The sequence below is a fragment of the Tribolium madens genome, unplaced genomic scaffold (assembly GCF_015345945.1).
Source record: "Tribolium madens isolate multiple individuals breed KSU strain unplaced genomic scaffold, Tmad_KSU_1.1 Scaffold_3;HRSCAF=73;Tcas5.2_LG2, whole genome shotgun sequence".
Lineage (NCBI taxonomy): Eukaryota > Metazoa > Arthropoda > Insecta > Coleoptera > Tenebrionidae > Tribolium > Tribolium madens.
The window spans coordinates 8,140,730-8,160,384 of NW_025401006.1; the positions used below are offsets into that span (position 1 = coordinate 8,140,730).

Consider the following 19,655-nt stretch of genomic DNA (forward strand, 5'->3'; position numbering starts at 1 on the left):
AATAATCGATTTTTTTAATCTTTTACAAGAGTCGTTTTACCTATGCGGGGACACACTGTATATTCAACCTTAAATAAATATTAATTAAAATAGTATTATTTCAATGAAATACAGAACCAAATCAGTTAATAGCTCAATGATGATTAATTACTTTCTTGACATTACTATGGAGCAGGAATAAAATACTTAATACGTTAAATGAATTAAACCATATCTAACTTGGAAACAAAAATGGCTAAAATCGTGACAAGAATTTATCTTTACAGTGCCATATATCCAGTTTTTTTAATTTCAAAACTAGTGGGTTTGTCCACAATTAATTTAGATAAAAATTATGGCTACAAGAAGAGTCCATTAGGATTTTTGTGGTGTCTTTTAATGTTTATTTTCTAGATTTATTGCATTAGTTTCCATTTATAATATTATAACTATCCAACAAGTGAAAAACAGTGAATTTTACATACGATTAGTCGTCTAAACATAAATATTCTTGTAACATCTTTGGCTACTCTTTCCTTAGTTATGATGAGGTCGGGCCAAAAGGTAAATTGCATTGTATTCAGCAATTTTCATAACATAATAATTTACAGATTGTCTCAATTTTCACACAAATAATAAAAATAGACAAAAAAGTCAAAACTTACAGTCAAAGATGTGGTCGCATAATAAAACTTGTAATTTTTTGTCAAATAATTCATTACATTTTTTACATCATTTTACAAGCCAAATACTTACCAGAAGCCACAAATTTCTCTTACATCGTCGCCACAACTGCAGGAACTTTAAATTCAGGCATTGTTGTACATCAATTTGTGGTTATATTGTTACTATTGAAACAAAAGTTCCAAGGGCTTAATCAAAAATTTTTCCAAGTTTGTCAACAAATTTCAAGAAATAACCACCAGTAAGTTATTAAATTAATTTATTCTTTTACAGTATTATTGTTACAGATACGACGAAAAAACGATTCTCGATTTTTTAAATTACTATTACAAACTTCATAAAAAACTGTGTAGCATAACAATTATGGTTGAAAAAACGTACGCAACTGCAAATTCAATAATTCTTATGACTGCTATACACTTCGTCATTGATACCCATTTTATCCATTACACTAAAGAAAAAATATTTATTTATCAAGTAAAATACCTGAGTAGTATTTGCACTAATATTTTACATATTTTAACACTCACCTTATTTTGCTGGAAAACAGCACAAGAGGTAAGTAACCAAGTCTTTATCAAAATAATTAAAACTTGTTTTTTGAAGGCAAATAAATTGGCAGCTTTGCAATCACAATTTCCGATTAAATCCAATTTGATTGGTCTCAGGGTAAATATCAAAATTAAAATTTCATTAAATACAGAGAGAATTCTAGATTCTGAATTTTATATTGGAAGCCAAACACGAAAAAGTGGCCTTTCGTGTTATAACTTATTTGTCATCGATGAATCGTTACTTTTCACTGTAAGTATTTTTTAAAGTCATTTTAATCTATTGTCTTTTTTAGATTACAGCCGCTATTGCGACTTTCAGTATCATCATTATCCAATTTGGGGCAACAAATTTTTATTCACTATAGTTTCAAAGAATTTATTAGTCAGAAAAACCGTGTTAATTTCGTGTCGACTTAAACAATCTAGAAACATTCACCTAAGTAATGAGATAAAATCGTTACAATTTATTAAATTGGCTATTACACTTCTAAAATCAAAGCTTACACTTGTTTCCTTTTCGCGTAATATTAATATAAGGCTGAACAAGAGGATGCATTTCGTGCGAGCTTTTAAACACTGTTAGGTCACAAACAACCGTTCCTTTAGTAGTAATAGAGTATTCCTTATCGCCTGATGCCATTTTGCCAGCACCTCCCTCCGCCATTGAAACCACGTGAACAGACAGCTTTTTACGAAATTGGGCGTTTTCTTCTAACAAACTCTACAAAATACAATATTTTTAGCAAAATTGTAATAATAACAGATGTAAAAACCTTATAAAAATCGATAATATCCTCCTTAGTCAAGGTCCTCAAATACGCGACTTCGACATTCGCCCTATCGAAATGATACTGCTGTGAGGTGATCTCTCCCCAAAAAATATTAGTTTGGGTGGACAATTGTTTCGGTTTTTCTAATCGCTGCGCAGCTAACGCCTCCCGATGTCTCAAAAACTCCTCCTCCGACATGTTCTTGACATAATTCTAAATAAAAAATTAGAAAAAGAATTTGATTATCGCACACAGACCTACCAACATATTCTTCAAAAACTCCTCGATACGTTCATCCAAACGCACTGGATGTTTATCAGATTGAACAATAATTCGCAATCCTTGTACCCCATTTGACCTCCTAATCCCACTAAAAACAATATAACCCAATTGTTCCTTAGTCCGTAAAATATCGAAACATGGCTCTTGAACGATTTGAGCAAACAATTCCAACTTCATGTTATTTTCCTTCGATTGGAGTCCACACTGGTAGTACAATTCGATACAAGATTCTTTGTGGACTTCATTTTGGACTTCGTAAACGTAATTGCAACCATCTTCGAGTTTTAATTCGCGGTTTAATAACAACTGTCGTGGCAATAATGGTGACATGTTTAGGGTAGACAAAAGCCTGTCTTCGACGATTTGTACCAACTGTAGTGCTTTTTCTTTATTGGCGTTACCGTGAATTAGACACTCGATGTGCATTTTTGATAAGATTTGGGGAATAAAAGCCTCCAACTTATCAATAGTGAGCTCTGAAATTACATAATAGCAAAATTTTACAACAAATTGTAATTTTACGTTCAGTTGCGGCCAAAAGCTCTTGTTTTGTCCACGAATGCTCGGTCAACAGAGCGGCCAAATAATAGACAGCGTGTTGGTAAGGCTGTTCTGCCGCAAAATTTTTCAAATTTCTGATATACTAAAACATTTCATAAACAAACAAAAAAATACTAATCGAACAATCTTACATTTTCTTTGCAAATTTCGAATCGTTTCGGGTCGATTTTAAAATTCGTCAATTTCTCCATTACTTTGTCTAAAAATATGTGTTGCTTATTGCTGTAACCTCCAATAGCGAGCTACAATTTTTATGTTTAAGAATGAAAACTTCACTGGAGGAAACCTTACTATTAAACCGTATTTCGTATTGATAAGTTCCCACTTTAAACCGGCAAGTTCGGCGGCATAGGCATATTCATTTAAAGCATCTCGAAACAACTGAACCAACATGTGGGTCAAATTACAATTGAGAGGATCTAAATATGCCAAAGGACTAAAAAAAAAGTTTTTATGAATTAATTTGGACCAAACAATAATCAAACCTGACGAAATCAAACATGACGTTTGCTTTCGGTAACAAAAAAGTTTCATCTTGTTTAAACCAAACTCTCGTCAATGCAGTGTCTTGAATAATTATCGGATGTTCCGTAACCTTATAAAAAAAATTGGTAATTGAATCAGATATTATTTACGTTCTTACATCTTTATCGATTGAGTACAATTCGAAATCGGTCGGAATAAACTCATTCTTCTCCGGTAACTTAAAATCATCAGAAAGTCCGCATTTTCGCCACCTATCTAATGTTTTTTCTGAAATCTGTGCCACCTTATATTTAGTACCGTACCAAGGTTCGACTTGATCCAATTCATTCTCATACTGTTTAGCCAAAACTATGATTCTACAAGTAGATTAATTATAACCATTTTCATTGGATAACTTGATTAATTACCGGATTTTTTCCGGAACAAAATCATTCCAGATTTGCTCTATTATATCTGGTCTCCATTCGGAAAACAAATACATACAACTTAACACATCTTCCATGCTGTAATCCTATTATAAAATTAATGGTACATAATTAAAAGATTAAAATAAAAATTACTTGTAACGTGTGAACAAGGCCTGCAATGTAACTCCTGGGAGATTCCTTATCTTTAAACCGAAATAGCATATTGCCAATGTCCCTGTTCTCATCCTGAACCCATTTTTGAGGTCCTTGACATTTCAACATGTTCAAATATTGGAAAATAAGTTCAACAATATCATCAATATGCTTTATTCCTTCTTCTGTTAAATCTACTGTAACTCCAAAAAAACCCAACCCGCGTGGTGCCGGTCTACTACCAGCGACTAAATTATTCGACCATCCTCGAGTTTTGAGAGTCGATAAAATACTACCGGGGCCCTCGTGTCCCATCAAGTGGCTGATGTAGTGAGAAGGCTAAAAAAATCCCGCCTTAATTTGAATTCTTGACATTTAAGACGACTACATAACCTCACTTTTTGGCAATTTTTGAGGTTGTTTTAAAATTATGAAAAAAGTGTCTGGGACTCATTTAATAATAAAAATTGTTTAGATCAAACTTAAGATTTGAGGCATTATCCACATTTTTGTCCCATTGGCCGGATTACATAATCCCACCTTTGGGAAATAATTATGGAATTTTGGGATAATTATGACCACGATGACCCAAAATTGACTTATATTGTGGAAAATATTAAGTCACAAGAAATAGAAGAGTTGATCAGTTACGAATTTTTGGGCTGCGAGTGTGATAATATGTGTACATCTGGCCAGTGTACGTGCCTTCAAAGAAGTGGGGCAAATTACGTTTATTCAGACATTTCAGCCTTGAAAAATTACGTTATCAGTGTAACAAATGAAAATAAACCGATTTATGAATGTAACAATAACTGCAAGTGTTGTACAAAAATGTGTGGTAATAAATTAGTCCAACTAGGACCTAGAAAAAACCTCAAAATTGTAAAAACTGAAAATAAAGGATTAGGCCTATTTAGTGCCGATATTATAGATAAAGGAAATTTCATTTGTGAATATGCTGGTGAGGTAATCACTCAGGCTGAAGCTCACAGACGTTTTGCCTCTTATGCAACAATGGGGCTCCAACACAATTACATTTTTTGCATAAATGAGAATTTTGGATCTAAAAACGAAAAAACCTTCATTGATCCGACGTTCTACGGCAACATGGGACGTTATATAAACCACAGCTGTGACCCAAACTCAGTTTTAATCCCAATCAGAGTGGACAACCTCCCAAAATTATGCATTTTTGCCAAAGAATCCATAAACAAAAATACAGAAATCACATTCAACTATGGCCAAAGCAGCTCAAACCAGAATAATAAACCATGTTTATGTTTATCAGCAAACTGTAAAGGGTTTATGCCCTATGATGGGACAGTCTAAGTACTTACTGAAGACTTGTAGTACTCTTGTAGGTCACGACAAGGAAACACTATATTCAAATTTCTGACGTCCTTGATGGGGTACATATAAACACAAGTACCAAAATGTTCATCTTTGAATGGGTGTTCCTCCCATCTGGGGGCTTCAATGGACTTGTCTTTAACCTCAGAGAATAATTTCACAACCATTGCTTCTAACTCATCTAGACTTTCTACAAAAAATGTTTCACTTCCAGTGTTTGTAATGCAATTTTTGTACCTTTTCCTAACACAGCTAGACACATGATGTTTGATGAATACCATTTGTCATGAAACTTTAATAACTCATCTCTTACGTTAATACTTTTTTCTTTTGGGAGCGTATCCAAAGTGTGTCTGTTGCCTAATTAATAAAAAATAATTAAAATCTTTCATTTTGTTTCATTTCACCTGTCCCAAAAGTGTGGTAGGGGTGCTTGGGGTCAGCTAAATGTTTATCCAACTGGTCCTTTCTCCACACATCATTTGGAATATTTTTCTCATGTTCAGAATTTACAGCATTCATCTCTCTATCAGTGGCTGATTCAGTAAATAACGGCGCGATAAAAAACTGCGAAAATCGATCTAGAGTATTATTCAATTCATCAGGTACTATGTCAAAGTAGTAAATTGTGTGATCAGGATACGTGGCTGCATTACTGCTCCCCCCATGTTCACTCAAATATTTGTTATAGTCGTTTTCATTGGGGTATTTTTTAGTACCCAGAAAAAGCATATGTTCGCAGAAATGGGCCAAACCAAAAACATCTCGTGGATCACTCATAAAACCTTAAAAACTACTAAACTTGTGCTCTTACGAGTGGTTTAAGTCTTTACCAACGTTGACATCCAACGCAGCGGCAGATTTATCAGTTGTGGGGTCACTCACAAGCAAAACTTTCATGTGATTTGCAAGCTCTAAACCTCTATAAACTCGCTTATCCTCTTGAGATTTTATAATATTTTCAACTCTTCTTAAAACTAAGTTTGGTGTATTTTCCATTTTGTTTGTGGTGGTCGATTTATTTGCGGTTAGACTTACAGTACTAAGAAAATACTCTTAAAACATGTCTATTTTAAATGAACTACAAACCTGTATAAATAAAACGATTTACACCGATTGTCAGTTAATTTCTTAACAAAAAGAAAAGTGTGTTTTATGAACTGCATCCAGGCGTTGGTTTTACCTAATTTTACACAATATAATAATGATATTCCTTTTTGATTATTGAAAATTAACCTCTGACAGTCACTTCTGACATATGACAGCCTATGACGTTTTGTTTAACCCACCTGTCACCAACAAATTTTTATTTCAAAATAAAATAATTGGTATCTGTCAAGTGAATCCATTTGAACTGTTTTTAGTGTCTCATTTAATGAGAAAAATGCTTTAATTTTTCCATAACCCCAACGAACTTAATTGCAAAAAGTCGTTCTGTGGCTACACAACAATTATTGCTAGATCAGGAATTTGGAGGTTAGATCCACCATGGATCGCAACAAGCCGGGGCAAAGTCAAAACACTCGGGGCCCTAAAGCCAAAATAACGCAGCAACCCCCTGATTTATTCATCGCATTGGGGGCGAAACAATCCTCTCCTCGAGATGACCCCAAACGTAGCGTTCCTCTTCCTAAAACTAGCGCTTCGTCCCACTTACAAGCAAGCACGAGTAAAGTGACGGATAAATTAAAGCGTGAAGGGACTTCGTCGAGTCTCACAGTACCCCCTTCGAAGAAATTAAAAGTTGCAATACCAGGAAGCCGGCCGGGGCCTTCCACTAGTAGTTTGATACCTGCAGAAAGAATGGGGGTTGAGCCGTGGGAGGCCCTAGCTGTTGATTGTGAATCAAGTGAATTGTTTGAGAATATTATGGCCGCTATTAATTCCGGCAATACTGATAAAGCTGTAATGTTTTGTTTAATAGTTTGAGGAAGGAATTAATAAGTTTGTTCTAGGTTGGGTATGTTTTAGGGGTTATTCGGTCTTTAAAGACTCAAAGGACTAAAATTTGTAAAGTGGTTTATTTGAGTCTCTTGCTAACTTGTAGTTGCAAGCCTCAATTATTTACAAATGAAAGTATTATAGCTGCTATTATAAATGTTTTGCGGCGTGATGTAACCTCTGGTTTTAAAGGGGTTAACAAATCAAATTCATACTTCCATATGTTATTTATTAATTTGTTGACTCACGCTTTCATCGATGTCGGTCAATGGCCTGAAGTTTTTGTCAAAGTAAGTCTCGAAAAGATTTAGACACATTTCTAAATAAATAATTTATTGTAGATTTATGTCGAGGATGCAGTGGCCGACCGTGTTTTTATCGACAATCCTTATTGTAAACCGTTCATTGATAACATAATCACTGCATTTAACACAAAATTGCCCCCTTCCTCACTCCTTAAATCCGAAACATGGAATTCCACGACTAGAGACACTTCGAGCCCTCTCACAATCACAAGCGCCGACGATGACAGTAAAAACGAAGTTATTCTTGAACATAAAGCCGCTGTTGAGAACTGGAACATCAAGGTGTACCCCCGATTCACTCAATCGCAAGAAAACGTTGAAAAAATCGTCCTCGAAGCCATTAAAGAACAATTAGCAAGACGACAACAACCGGAAACGATCACGAAAAATTTTGTCCGGTTTTTGAGCATTGCATCCGGACTTGTCGAAATTCGAATAATTGCAGTTTCGAGAATTGAGAGTTGGTTACACAATCACAAATTGATGAAGTCAGCGCAGGAACTCCTAGCTTATTTGTGTTACAATTGCTCTGCGAGTTCGCAACGAGATTTGGAAATTATAGCTCAGCTGAGCAAACTCAGACTGAAAAATAAACCGATGGTTAACTTCTTTAATAACTGTCTCAGGGAGATGGTTTATTCATTTCCGGAAAACTTGTACCCACTTTTGAAATACACAATTTATAACGAATTGTCGAATGCCCGGAATTCGAATAATTTAATCGTAGTGGGGGCCTTGTTTCAAGTCGCGCCGGAGGCCAGTGCTGATGCTTTCGCCGACATTTGTTTGGTAAGTAAGAATTTGATAAAAAATAAAAATCGCAATAAAATTGTTTTTTCCAGGAATTGCTTTTAAATAAAGACGATTATTTACGTTCGCTAAGGGCCCTTTTGAAAGAAATTACTCGGGTCCTTCGCCACGATTTCAATCTATTAAGCATCGTCCATTCGCTCCTTCGTGAACGCAAAGAGTTTGCGAATAACGTTCGCGATTCGGAATTTCGCGAGAGAATTTTTCTATCATTGGCCGATTTGGTCTGTATGTGTATGCTACTGTGTGTGAGTCCTCAAGTCCGAGACGCCTCAACTCAAAACAAACGCGACGTCACTGTCCTAAAAGCCTTTCAAAAACAAGTCAGTAACATACAGAGGGAAGCAGTGACTTGGTTGAACGATTCCGCTTTGAGGGTTTTCCGACCAAGTCTTAACGACTTTCACCACGCTTTACTCAAAATTTTATTTCTGGAACAAGCGGAACACTATTACAAAGTCGACTCGTGGCCCGGCGAAAACGAAAGGAATTTGTTTTTAAGACTGACGAGTGAAGTTCCCTTGCTTCAAGCAACTCTTTTGAGGATTTTACTAATTGGGAATTCGAAAGAACATCCGCTTAGTCCGACGGAAGCAATTGAAATTAGCGATCAGTTGATAAGGCGAGCAGCGAATTTGCCCCAAGACTGTGCCCCTCCATTGGTAGTGGATAATTTAGAAATAATCGGGATTTACTTCAATTTGTGTAGTTACAATTATCCAGAGAATATTACGCTACCGGTGGGATATGTGCCCCCCAATTTGGCAATTTCAGGGCTTTATTGGAAAGTTTGGTTGATTTTGCTGATAATAGCGGCTCATAATCCGTTGACTTTTGGAAACGAGGTTTGGAACAAATATCCAACCTTACGTATGTTCATGGAGATGTGCATAACAAAGTAAGCAATAGACGGCTTCCTAGATTTGTAAAAAAGAACTTGACCAAAACATAACAAAAAAAAGGAAAACTATTTTGTTAAGCAGCATTGGTAGTTGTCTTTTTAAACCTAGGAAGCTGTGGTTACGGATACCTAAAGACTAGGATACGACACGATGTAAAACAAAACGTCCCCGTTCTCGATAGTTCCGTTAGCGAGGCCATATAGCGCAGTTGTTCCTTTCCCGTTCAAGTTTTAATTAAAAAAAATGGTTGTATTTATATAACGGTGAGCAAAACGCAAATCAAAAAATAAAGGCAGATAGAGCATTAAATTCTCAATAATAAGAGACAAAAGTAATGCATAACTTTGATTGAAAATTATATTTAAAAAAATTTCAAACATTTAGAAATTTGCGCCTCGTCTCATATTTTTGAAAATGCTGCGAATACGGTTAAAGATACAAGAAAAATATAAAAAAAGTTGTAGAGAATAAAATTTCGCGAAAAAAGTTCGCGAGATGATGCCTCTATCTCCTATGGTTTAGGTCCTAAAGGCGTTCAAAGACGCTCAAGCGACGAATACGGCTCATTTTTACCGGTGGTCAAGAGACAGAAAAGTAATTTAAACCTAAACGGTTGAAGATAGAGATATGGTCTTGCGGACTTTTTTGTAGGAAATTTAATTCTTTACAATTTTGTTTCCTACACTTTTTTTATCTTCAACCGTATTCGCAGCGTTTTCAAAAATATCGAAAACATTATTAAAAATAAATTATAAACAATTATCAGTTTGCGTTCCGCTCAATATTTTTAAGAACGCTGTGAATATGGTTAAAGATACAAAAAGGTGTAAGAAACAAAATTGTAGAGAATAAAATTTTCTACAAAAAAGTCCGCGGCACCATATTTCTATCTTCAACGATTTAGGTTTAAATTGCTTTAAAGTGTCCCCCGGGCACTCAATCACCAGTAAAAATGAAACGAATCCGTCGCTCGAGCGGCTTTGAACGTCTTTAAGGCCTAAACCATTAAAGATAGAGGTATGGTGTCGCGGAATTTTTACTAGAAAATTTTATTTTCTACAACTTTCTTTCTTACATTTTTCTTGTATCTTTAACCGTATTCGCAGCATTTTGAAAAACATGAAAGGGAACACAGATTTGGATTTAGTGGTTCGTTTTTTACAGCTTATTAAGAATATAAAGCTCAACATTTTTGCGTTTTTTTAGTAAGCTGGTTGAATTTAAATTAATTAAAAACGATTTGATACTGAGACGGTATACTAAGCGCCCTCGTTTTTACTTCGCCGTACTACTTTTTTTGTGTCCAAAAAATCAAGCAATTTTGTATCTCGTTTCGTCTCCTAGTATGTAGTTCTCCGTAGCTGTGGTATTTGAAAATGTCTAACTCACTCCATTTTAGTCATTTTTCGTTCCCCCCACCGACCATGACCTCCCTAGACGAAGACTACCAATCCCGTGAGCAGCAAATTCTCGCCCTCGAGAAGCAAAAAATCCTCGAATTTGAGTCACACCTCGCGGCCGCCAGCACTAAAATGGAAATCACCGAACAGAGCAGTCTCCTATTACCCCAATTGATGGAACTGCGACCCGAAGGCGAAGCCCGACGGCCCCCACAAGCCGTTCTTGATCAACTTCAACACTTGAACAACACCCATCGTATGGGACACTTACTGTGTCGGTCGCGAAACCCCGATTTTTTGTTGGATATTATGTCACGACAAGGGGGCACCGCACATATGCCGTGGCTGGCCGAATTGGTCCATAATTCGGAGGGAGCTTTGGCCCATTTGCCCGTACAATGTCTCTGCGAGTATCTCTTATCCACTACTCCGACAGAGAAATTGACAAAACATGGACAGCTTTTGGCACATTTGAGGACAGTGGTTAATGAGAATGATCCTCAAACCGCGTGTGAGGTTTTGGAATATCTGTTTAGGAGATTGACATCGGATCATGGGGCGAGTCGAACGCAAGCCACGAAGGGGTTGAATTTGATTTTGGCCGAGGGGGAGGAAAGTGAGACTAATAATACGAATTGGTTGACGAGTTACATAACACATTTTCCACACTTTACGATGATTAAGCCAGTCCTCATACAGTTTTTGCGACAGGCGTTGCAAATTGAGACAAATCCGGCTCGAGTTTCTAGTTATATAAACTTTCTCGCCACGCAGGATTGTAACGACTCGTTCACAGAATTGCACGAATTGATAGCCGATTTATCTTCGGTCATTATTGAGAGACATAGCGTGGCTTCGTATGTTTTACCAGGACCGGATAATCAAACTTTGAAACATCTTTTAACCATTTTTGCGAATCATATTCAGAAAGCTCAGGAATTTTCCGAGGATATTTACAGTTCGATGCAAAACTACAGCGAGTATGTGTTGGTCACATGGATGACCGGTGAACAATGTCACATGCAGACTTTAGTAATACACGCGGCAATTGTTTTACTGACTTACGGTCCTTTGGATAATTTCGAGCCTTTTGCTACTTTATTAAATTTTTGGTTTCCGGAAAATGCCGAGCAGCCGCAAGCCTACACGCCGGATACAAACGAAAGAACATCGTATTTACCCGATTGGATGAAATTGAGGATGATTCGATCAAACGTGCCGCGATTGGTTGATGCAGCCATCGAAAAATTAGAACCTCCGAAATTAGTTCTTTTTATACAATCGTTCGGAATACCGACTAATTCCATCAGTAAATTGTTGAGTACTTTGGATAAAGCCACGCTTTTGGACCCGAAATTGGTCGTCGATTCGGTTTTGGATAAAACATACATGATTCAGTTGGTGGAAGTCCAAAATAAAAGAGGAGCGGTGGGTGGTGAGACATTTGTCAAAGCTATAGAGATGCAAATGCCGGTTGTGCAAGACATAGATGTTAAAATTGAAATCGAAAGTAAAAAGAATTTACCAAATTTGGTGAAAAACCAACAGTTTGTATCGAAAAATGGCGATATTGTCAATCTGTTGAATAATATCTTCAGTCCAAATTATGGTGGCTCAAAAGATCGGGACATTCTCACTGTGACTAAGGTAAGACTAAGGTCTTGAGTAATTATCACTAAATAAAATTTTTAGATGGCATTTGAGAAGCAATCATTAGATGTAATTTTCAATTATTTGAAATCTCTCCCAATGAATTTTATAGCACCGGTACTGCATAAACACAATTCGATTTCAACGCTTTTCCGGTTATTATTTTCTTCAAAGGACCAACTCATTGAAAAAATAACCATGGCAACGGTTTTTCTAAATCATATGACAGATGTTCACAATATTACTTACTCGGTGTTGAAACAATTCGTAAACGAAAATGAACAAAAAGTAAAAACAGCGGAAGAAGACGAAAAGCAATTTGTAAATATGATATCAAAAGCGAAAACACAAGAAGAAAAAACAGATATGTTGGTCGATTGGTTGTCAACAATCGAACTGGAAGTAGCCTACTCACAAAAAGGAAAGTTGCAAGTAATTTCTCTTTTTTTTATAATTTCGTGGGTTTAATCGAACTATTTTGTAGGAAGACTTGTTATTTTCGAAAGAAAACTTGCCGTTTAGGCCGCTTCTCATGTCTTTAGTCTTGCAAAGGGCGAGTTGGCAAAGTCTTCACGTGATAATGAATTATTTATTAAAAGAGGACAATTCGGATATTTGTCCTGTTTCTGCACTTGATTTTCTTTGTGCCCTGACGCAGAGTCCCAAATTGTGGCAAGGACGCGATAAAGCGATCCCTAAACATCACCATTCCGAAGACGTTTTTGATTTAGGCAAAGATAAAGCCCTAATTTTGGTTAATTATATTTTAGAAGAAAGTAAACTAAACCAGACGAATTGGTCGAAAAAAATGGAATCGCGTCTCGTTCTTTTACTCCAGTGTATCCGAAATTGCGCTCCAGAAATTTTGGAAACGCTTCTGGAAAAATCCAATTGTGATACGCACTGTCGGGAGCTCCTCTTGATGATTTACATGTCGCTCCCTTATTCCGGTCAAGATTTGATTAATAGCAAAGATAATATTTCGAAAGAGGCCTATACGAAAAATTGTCCAAGTTCGGCCGATGAAATCTCTCATTGTTTATTGAGTGCTTTAGCAGCAACTCCTCGCAGTAAAGATTGGCCACGAAAAAGTCAAGATTTAGAACTTTGTGCCCGAAAGTTGGCGGCAACACATCCGGTTTTGGTCCTGCGACAACTTCCGATGCTAGCCGGAAGTTTGAAAGGGAGGGCTCAGTATGACTGGGGTGTTTTGAAAAATAGAGGTCATTTGTTATTATTTGGACAAGTTTTGGGGCTTTTAGAATTATTAGAACCTATTGTTTTCGAGCAAAGTCGGACCTTGTGTGATATATTGGATTCATATTTTCTTTTATTACAATACCACGGCCATATGAAAGATTTGTCGGTTTTGGTACAAAGAATTATTACTTTTATACAAAACTGGATGACTAATGATATTAAGGCGGCGTCAAGGTATTTGCAGGAGCATGGCTCAGTTTTAGTGTAAGTTTTTTGAATTTTGCCTAAAGTGTATGTTTAAGGGTTTTTTTTTAGTGATATTCAAATGGTTCAACCAGGGGTTCGCCCCTTACTCTCCAACGTAACCCTCCCGGTGGGAGATTCTAGCACTCCTCCTGAACTACTCGTCCGTACTGCCATGTCCCCCATGATGGACTCCTTGCCGCCACATTGGCCGCAAATCCTCACAGCTATACAAACATCAGAAAATCTCACCATTCTTCAAGAACTGGACCATATAACAAACAAAAAACCACATTTGCTCGAAATACCGTCGCAGCACTTATATAACTATATTAGTTCGTCTAGTGGGGCAGTGCGGTCACTAGGTTTGACTCTAATCGTGCGGTGGTTGAAATTTAATCCAAAAGCAGCATCAGATGCACTTCCTGTTATCTTAACTTGTTTGGATAGCAGAAATGGTGATGTGGTAGCAAGTGTTTTGGATCGACTTTCGGATTTGGTTTCGGTCATGCAGGAGTATGGGAAGGTTATTCTGACGAGGGTTTTCCAATTAGGAATGGAGTCAGCGCTAAATACAACCAGTAATATTACTAAAAGTATTGATTTGTTAAATTTGCAATCAGGATGTTGAGTGAGATTTCAAGAAACTTGTAAATTTATTTCAGTTACAAAATACAAAAATTAAATATCCAAATCTAAATCATTTAAATCCTCCTGGGATTCGAACATTTGAAAATTTTTTATTGGTGTTACCACTTTTTTAAAATTGAATTTTTTCGCAACATTTTTTTTCTCAGGTTCTTCTAACATCGTGCTGGATTTAACATCCTGGAAAGATATTTCTAAAGCTCCACAAGTAGTTTCGTTAGCGTCAATAGTAGATTGATTTTCTTTAGGAACAAATCGAAATTTTTTTAAATCTTGTCTAATTTTTGAACGTTGTGAAAGTTCTTGATTTGATTTACTTTCTTGTGATTTATTTTCTTCACAGACAGATTTAAGATTAAGGTCTTCCTCCAACGCGTTATCCATTTGGAAAATGTCGTTAACACTCGGCATGGCGTTAAGAGCAGCTAGGTCGTCATTTATTTCATTTTCTCTTGATTTTAATTTGATCTTTTTTGGATTTGTTGAGCTTTTCGTTTTGTTTCGTTTGTTATTTTTGATTTTGTCTTTCTTATCTATTGTCGAAATACTACTATCTTCTGTAGGTTTTATCATGATGTCTTTTTCATTTTCATTATTCTCTGCACTAACTATTTTTATTTCATCATTATTAACTTTTGAAGTACTTGGGCTTGTCTCACTATTTTTCTTGTTTTTTGTTTCATTTTCAGTACCAATAGTTTTTATTTCTTCATCTTCATTAATTTTCGACGTGCTTGGTTGTGCCTTAGTTATTTTTTCAGAGCTTCCTGTAGTTTCCTTTTTATCATTTTCTTTCAATGACTTCGATTCTGCTTTAGGAGCTGTGTGTATACAACTGGAGCGCCCTCGACAGAGGTCACAAACACCCGATGCACGTTCGTTTTCAAGTAAATCACTAAGGTCCAATTTCTTAAGTACAATTTGGACCAATTCTCGGTAACTTTGTTCGGGATCAAGAGGAAAGTTATTCCTGGTATCAAAACTTAAATTAAAAACCGAAAAGTCGGATTCCATTGCCATTTCTACTAAAATCACAGCTACTACAGCATCGACAATTGTGACTTCTTTATGAAACATAAGACGAGCATGTCCTTGTGATAACCTGACCATTGGAAATATTTGGTTTCAAAGTTTATTTTTTGCACACACAACTTACCGCACTAGACTGTCTAAAAGTCTGACTGTTGTCCTTGATTTGTTTCGATGATTTTTCTGTCTTTGTGCTTGATAATAACTTCTCAATATTCTATGAGAATCGTCATTCAACATGGGGTGACTTTTTTTAATGATCGCAAAGTAGGCCTAAAATCAAATTACCCTGATTAAATTCAGAATTAAAAATTTATGTATTGCCAACTTGTAAAGTCTCAATTGTCCAATTAATATTTTCACTTAATTTCGATGAATTTGGATTTTCCTGTGAAGTCAAAATGTAATCAACCATTTGAGAATCCCAATCCTCATCAACTATATCTCTCATAAGCAAAATTAAATCGAAACGGCTCAATAAAGGGCTTGCTAAAGCCACATTCATATTTAAGGGTTGACTAGGATCAAGGTTTCCCTTTGGATTAGTTGCTGCCAGTATAGAACAACGCGTACTGAGTTTGCAAACAATACCAGCCTGAAAAACCGAAACACATACAATATTTTTTCTTTTTTCTTTCACGCTATTTACTTTCGCCACACTGATAGTTTGTTGTTCCATCGCTTCATGAATACTCATCCTGTCATGCTCCTTCATCGTATTAAACTCATCAATGCAACAAATCCCCCCATCTGACATTACTAAAGCTCCGCCCTCTAATTGCCACTCCCCATTTTCCTAAAATGGACCTATCATCTCCCTTCAATTGCAATTGTTTCATTACCATAACAGCAGTGACAGTTAGACCAGCCGCTGTAGACCCCACCCCGGTGGTAAGAACCGATCTCGGCATTATTTTCGAAGCAAACCTCAATAATTGCGATTTACCTGTTCCAGGGTCACCTACGAGTAATAAATGAGGCTCGGCCCGAACCCTCACCTTTGTGTCTGAAGTGTTGTGTTTGGTACTACCACCGGCTAAAACCACCGCTACAGCCAATTTGACGATGAAACGGCCGTAGAGCTGAAATTTGATTGGTTGGGATAGTCAAGAGGCGTGGTCTGACTCACTTCTGGACAAATCGATTTTAAGATGATGTCACGTGCGACGAGAGGCGTGGCCGAGTAGGTGTGCCAGAATGCTTGGAACATATCTTTGAGTACAGGGGTGATTGAAAGGACTGAACTATTGTTATTATTAACGTGGATATGATTTGCTTTGATCACTAGTTCGACGTCCATTTTTTTGCCGATAAAAAATTGACTTGAGCGTCGTTTAACTAAACCACTGGAATGGTTTCCTTAAGTGTGGTTGTAGAAAAAAAATTTGCATACACACCAGACCGTTATATTATCACCAGGTTTGCATAAATCAACTAAATCGTCTTCTAAAGTTATCCAAATTGAGTTAGGCATGCAACCAATGTCAAGTTTATTAACAGTTTCTTGCATTTTGACCTCTTGATAGTCTTTACAAAACGCAGGATCTATTTTTCCTAAACTTACAATAGTTGTCCCTTTGCAGCCTTCCGGGTTTGTACATTTTTTTGGCGATATTATAACATTTTTCATCTGATATTCAGCCGTAACTAGCATTGTGTGTTTACACTTAGTACAAATGTATTGTTTCTGATATTCCAACATTTTCATTTGGGTCATTCTAGTAACAGTCCCTGTGACTTGTAAAAATTTATTCACGTCATCGTTTTGTGGAAATTTCGTTCGATGTAATTCTGGATACATTGGTAGACTATAAATGCGACAATGGATGTTATCTTTAATTGTGTGTAAGTCCTCTTGAGATTGGAGCATTAAATTAGTTTGGACTCTTTTAAGAGCGTTGTTCCATTCCTCCAGTGTTTTTTCCGGCTCTCGTAAAAAATCATTGACTAGATTTGGCTCATTTCCAGACATTTCTACAAAACTACAACCCCCTTATTATCGCCCCAAAACAATAAAACAAGTGTTTTACTTGACATTCACTGAAAAGTGTTTGTGCTCATCCAGATCTTTCAGAATATCGATAATTTCATCTTTATAGTACGACAACAAATATTGGTCACACATTTTTTTGATAAATTTTCAAAAATTTGAGGTTATGACAGGGTTATCAGTAGTTTTGAAAAAAATGTGGTTATGTGGATCATAACCTCAAACCTCAAGACAAAAATGTAGTGGAAAAAAATACTGTTGAACTTGTAAATGTTTATTATTTAATAATGGATTTAAACCAGAAGTTATCTTCTCTTCAAGAGATTTCAAAAACCCTGCTATCAAAAATCTTCAGTTCTGTCCCGGGGACTAAACATATCGTGATTGAACCAAGTGTGATTCGCCCCCTTGAACGTGTTTGTAGTGTGAGTTGGCTAAAGTAAGTCTCTGTTTATTTTGAGTAATTTTTACATATTTTGATTTAAGGGGTAACGGCATTGAGAAAATATTCAAGTTGGAAGGGAACTGTCCCAATTTTGGAAACAGCCCCGTATTTTACATGATTTTCTGTAAATTAGCCACATTTAAACGAGTGGTTGATCAAATTCGGTCGCAAATCGATCAGGAAAATCCAGTTAAGAATAGGTTTCACATAATTATTGTTCCACGTTATTTGAATTATTTTCAAGACGAGTTGGAAGCGTTGGGCCTGTTTTCCATTATCAAATTACATTGCTTTCATTGGTTTCCTATTCATTTAGACGCGGGGATTTTAAGTTTAGAATTACATGATGTTTACAAGAATTTGTATTTGTTGCATGACTATACGTTTTTGCAGCCGTTGTCGAAAGCGTTATGGAACATGTTTTTTGTGATTGGTAAACCAAAGTTTCAAATAGCTGTAGGCGAATATTCAAATAAGATTTTGCGTCAAATTGACTTACTCTCGTCTGAGAAGGGTGAAACAGATAGACTTAATTCAGATATAGGAGCTTTAATCATAATTGACAGAAATGTAGATTATCCCAGTGCCTTACTTACACCTGGTACCTATTCAGCTTTATTAAATGAAGTGTATGGGGTTACTACTGGAACGGTGGAGCATAAAGAAGACGAGGAAGAAACGGCACAAGGTCGTCTCAATCCAGTTATAAAAAAACAACCAGTTAAATTCACCCTTGATAGCAATCTTGACTCGATTTACTTTGAAATAAAAAACTTGTATTTCACTGAAGTTACGTCAAGCTTGAGGACCATGACCAGAAAACTGAAATCCGAGGCACTCGAATCACGTGACATGGGCTTAAACGAAATGAGACACTACGTGCAAAAGCTCCTCCAGCCCGCCCAAACCCGTAAAAAACTAATCGCGAATCATTTACTCGCGGCTGAGACCATAGCCAACGTCCTAGGCCCTCGCTACGAGTCGCAGCGAGAAATCGAGTCAAACATCATCCAAAACACCAACCGTGCCTCCAACTTCTCCTACTTGGAAGAGAGTCTTTGCACAGAAGACGACCCTTGTGTCACGTTGAGACTCTTTTGTTTGCTTTGTGTCACTCAGAAACTTACCGAGAGTGAAATTAAAAACTTCTGGAGAAAGTTCCTACATCAGTTCGGCTTTTGTTCCAGTTTGGCATACCGATATTTGATCAATGCCAATTTCGTACCGGAGGTGGGGGTTCCAGGACAGACAAAAATTCGGTTCCCGAAATTCACGACGAAGGAATTTTACGCCAATGCGAATAAGTTTAAACAAATTCCCGCGAATCCGGAACTGGCTAATTTAGGCAATCCAGGTTGTGCGAGTTATGTCTTCGGGGGGATTTACATACCGTTGTTAACGAAAATTGCGAGTATGATCGTTAGTGCGACTCCGATTGATGAAATTAAGAGTAAGTTAGAAGGGCTAGGGATGGTTACTTTGAGGAATGATAACGCGTATCCTTTGGAAACGAGAACTGTTCTAATTTATTTCATTGGAGGGGTCACGTATGCCGAAATTGCCGCTTGCAATTTATTGGAGGCTTTTACAAGAGCTACAATAATCGTTATGAGTGATAAGATTGTTTCAGGTAACGATCTGATGAAGCAAATGTTGTCTTAAATCATTTTGTTGTTTGTTTCATTTTGTAAAGACAGTCTAGCTCTAAATGAGTCTCTATTTTTTTTAAAGTTTTTCGATTATTGTCCATGCAATTTGTAAGACGTTGTTTTGTTTTAAGAATTTAAATGTATTTGAAATTATAAATTTTGTACTGTTTTCTTATTAAAATAAACGAATAAAAAAAATAAAATAAATTTAAAGGTT

The 19,655-nt window shown here is 36.5% G+C and overlaps 6 protein-coding genes across 6 annotated transcripts; 4 read left to right on the top strand and 2 right to left on the bottom strand.

Annotated features, from left to right (window-relative positions):
- The first annotated feature begins 805 nt into the window (after positions 1 to 805).
- Positions 806 to 2,083, top strand: LOC123007408. The gene is made up of 5 exons (XM_044402693.1): positions 806 to 904; positions 951 to 1,221; positions 1,270 to 1,332; positions 1,379 to 1,467; positions 1,511 to 2,083. Exons 2-5 carry the CDS (start codon positions 1,027 to 1,029, stop codon positions 1,632 to 1,634), a joined length of 471 nt encoding a protein of 156 aa, XP_044258628.1. The 5' UTR covers positions 806 to 904; positions 951 to 1,026; the 3' UTR covers positions 1,635 to 2,083.
- Positions 1,578 to 6,500, bottom strand: LOC123007401 (insulin-degrading enzyme). Its single transcript, XM_044402687.1, has 15 exons — positions 6,316 to 6,500; positions 6,060 to 6,268; positions 5,634 to 6,011; positions 5,464 to 5,586; positions 5,214 to 5,416; positions 3,877 to 4,215; positions 3,724 to 3,827; positions 3,474 to 3,672; positions 3,316 to 3,425; positions 3,122 to 3,266; positions 2,962 to 3,072; positions 2,792 to 2,912; positions 2,249 to 2,745; positions 1,991 to 2,200; positions 1,578 to 1,938 (listed from the first exon to the last, which is right to left on the bottom strand). The coding sequence occupies exons 1-15, from the start codon at positions 6,390 to 6,392 to the stop codon at positions 1,711 to 1,713; spliced, it is 3,054 nt and encodes a 1,017-aa protein (XP_044258622.1). The 5' UTR covers positions 6,393 to 6,500; the 3' UTR covers positions 1,578 to 1,710.
- On the top strand, positions 4,264 to 5,615 carry LOC123007407 (probable histone-lysine N-methyltransferase set-23). The gene has a single exon (XM_044402692.1). The coding sequence runs from the start codon at positions 4,432 to 4,434 to the stop codon at positions 5,203 to 5,205; it is 774 nt and encodes a 257-aa protein (XP_044258627.1). The 5' UTR covers positions 4,264 to 4,431; the 3' UTR covers positions 5,206 to 5,615.
- Positions 6,501 to 6,502: 2 nt separating the features above from the next.
- Positions 6,503 to 14,365, top strand: LOC123007400 (integrator complex subunit 1). The gene is made up of 8 exons (XM_044402686.1): positions 6,503 to 7,131; positions 7,182 to 7,457; positions 7,509 to 8,261; positions 8,315 to 9,180; positions 10,584 to 12,231; positions 12,277 to 12,666; positions 12,719 to 13,698; positions 13,750 to 14,365. The coding sequence occupies exons 1-8, from the start codon at positions 6,715 to 6,717 to the stop codon at positions 14,306 to 14,308; spliced, it is 5,889 nt and encodes a 1,962-aa protein (XP_044258621.1). The 5' UTR covers positions 6,503 to 6,714; the 3' UTR covers positions 14,309 to 14,365.
- LOC123007403 (DNA helicase MCM9-like) lies at positions 14,305 to 17,545 on the bottom strand. The gene is made up of 8 exons (XM_044402688.1): positions 17,385 to 17,545; positions 16,752 to 17,336; positions 16,484 to 16,700; positions 16,197 to 16,436; positions 16,004 to 16,150; positions 15,683 to 15,949; positions 15,482 to 15,627; positions 14,305 to 15,427 (listed from the first exon to the last, which is right to left on the bottom strand). The coding sequence occupies exons 1-8, from the start codon at positions 17,477 to 17,479 to the stop codon at positions 14,359 to 14,361; spliced, it is 2,766 nt and encodes a 921-aa protein (XP_044258623.1). The 5' UTR covers positions 17,480 to 17,545; the 3' UTR covers positions 14,305 to 14,358.
- LOC123007405 (vacuolar protein sorting-associated protein 33A-like) lies at positions 17,511 to 19,645 on the top strand. The gene is made up of 2 exons (XM_044402691.1): positions 17,511 to 17,783; positions 17,831 to 19,645. The coding sequence occupies exons 1-2, from the start codon at positions 17,632 to 17,634 to the stop codon at positions 19,449 to 19,451; spliced, it is 1,773 nt and encodes a 590-aa protein (XP_044258626.1). The 5' UTR covers positions 17,511 to 17,631; the 3' UTR covers positions 19,452 to 19,645.
- The last annotated feature ends 10 nt before the right edge of the window (positions 19,646 to 19,655 follow it).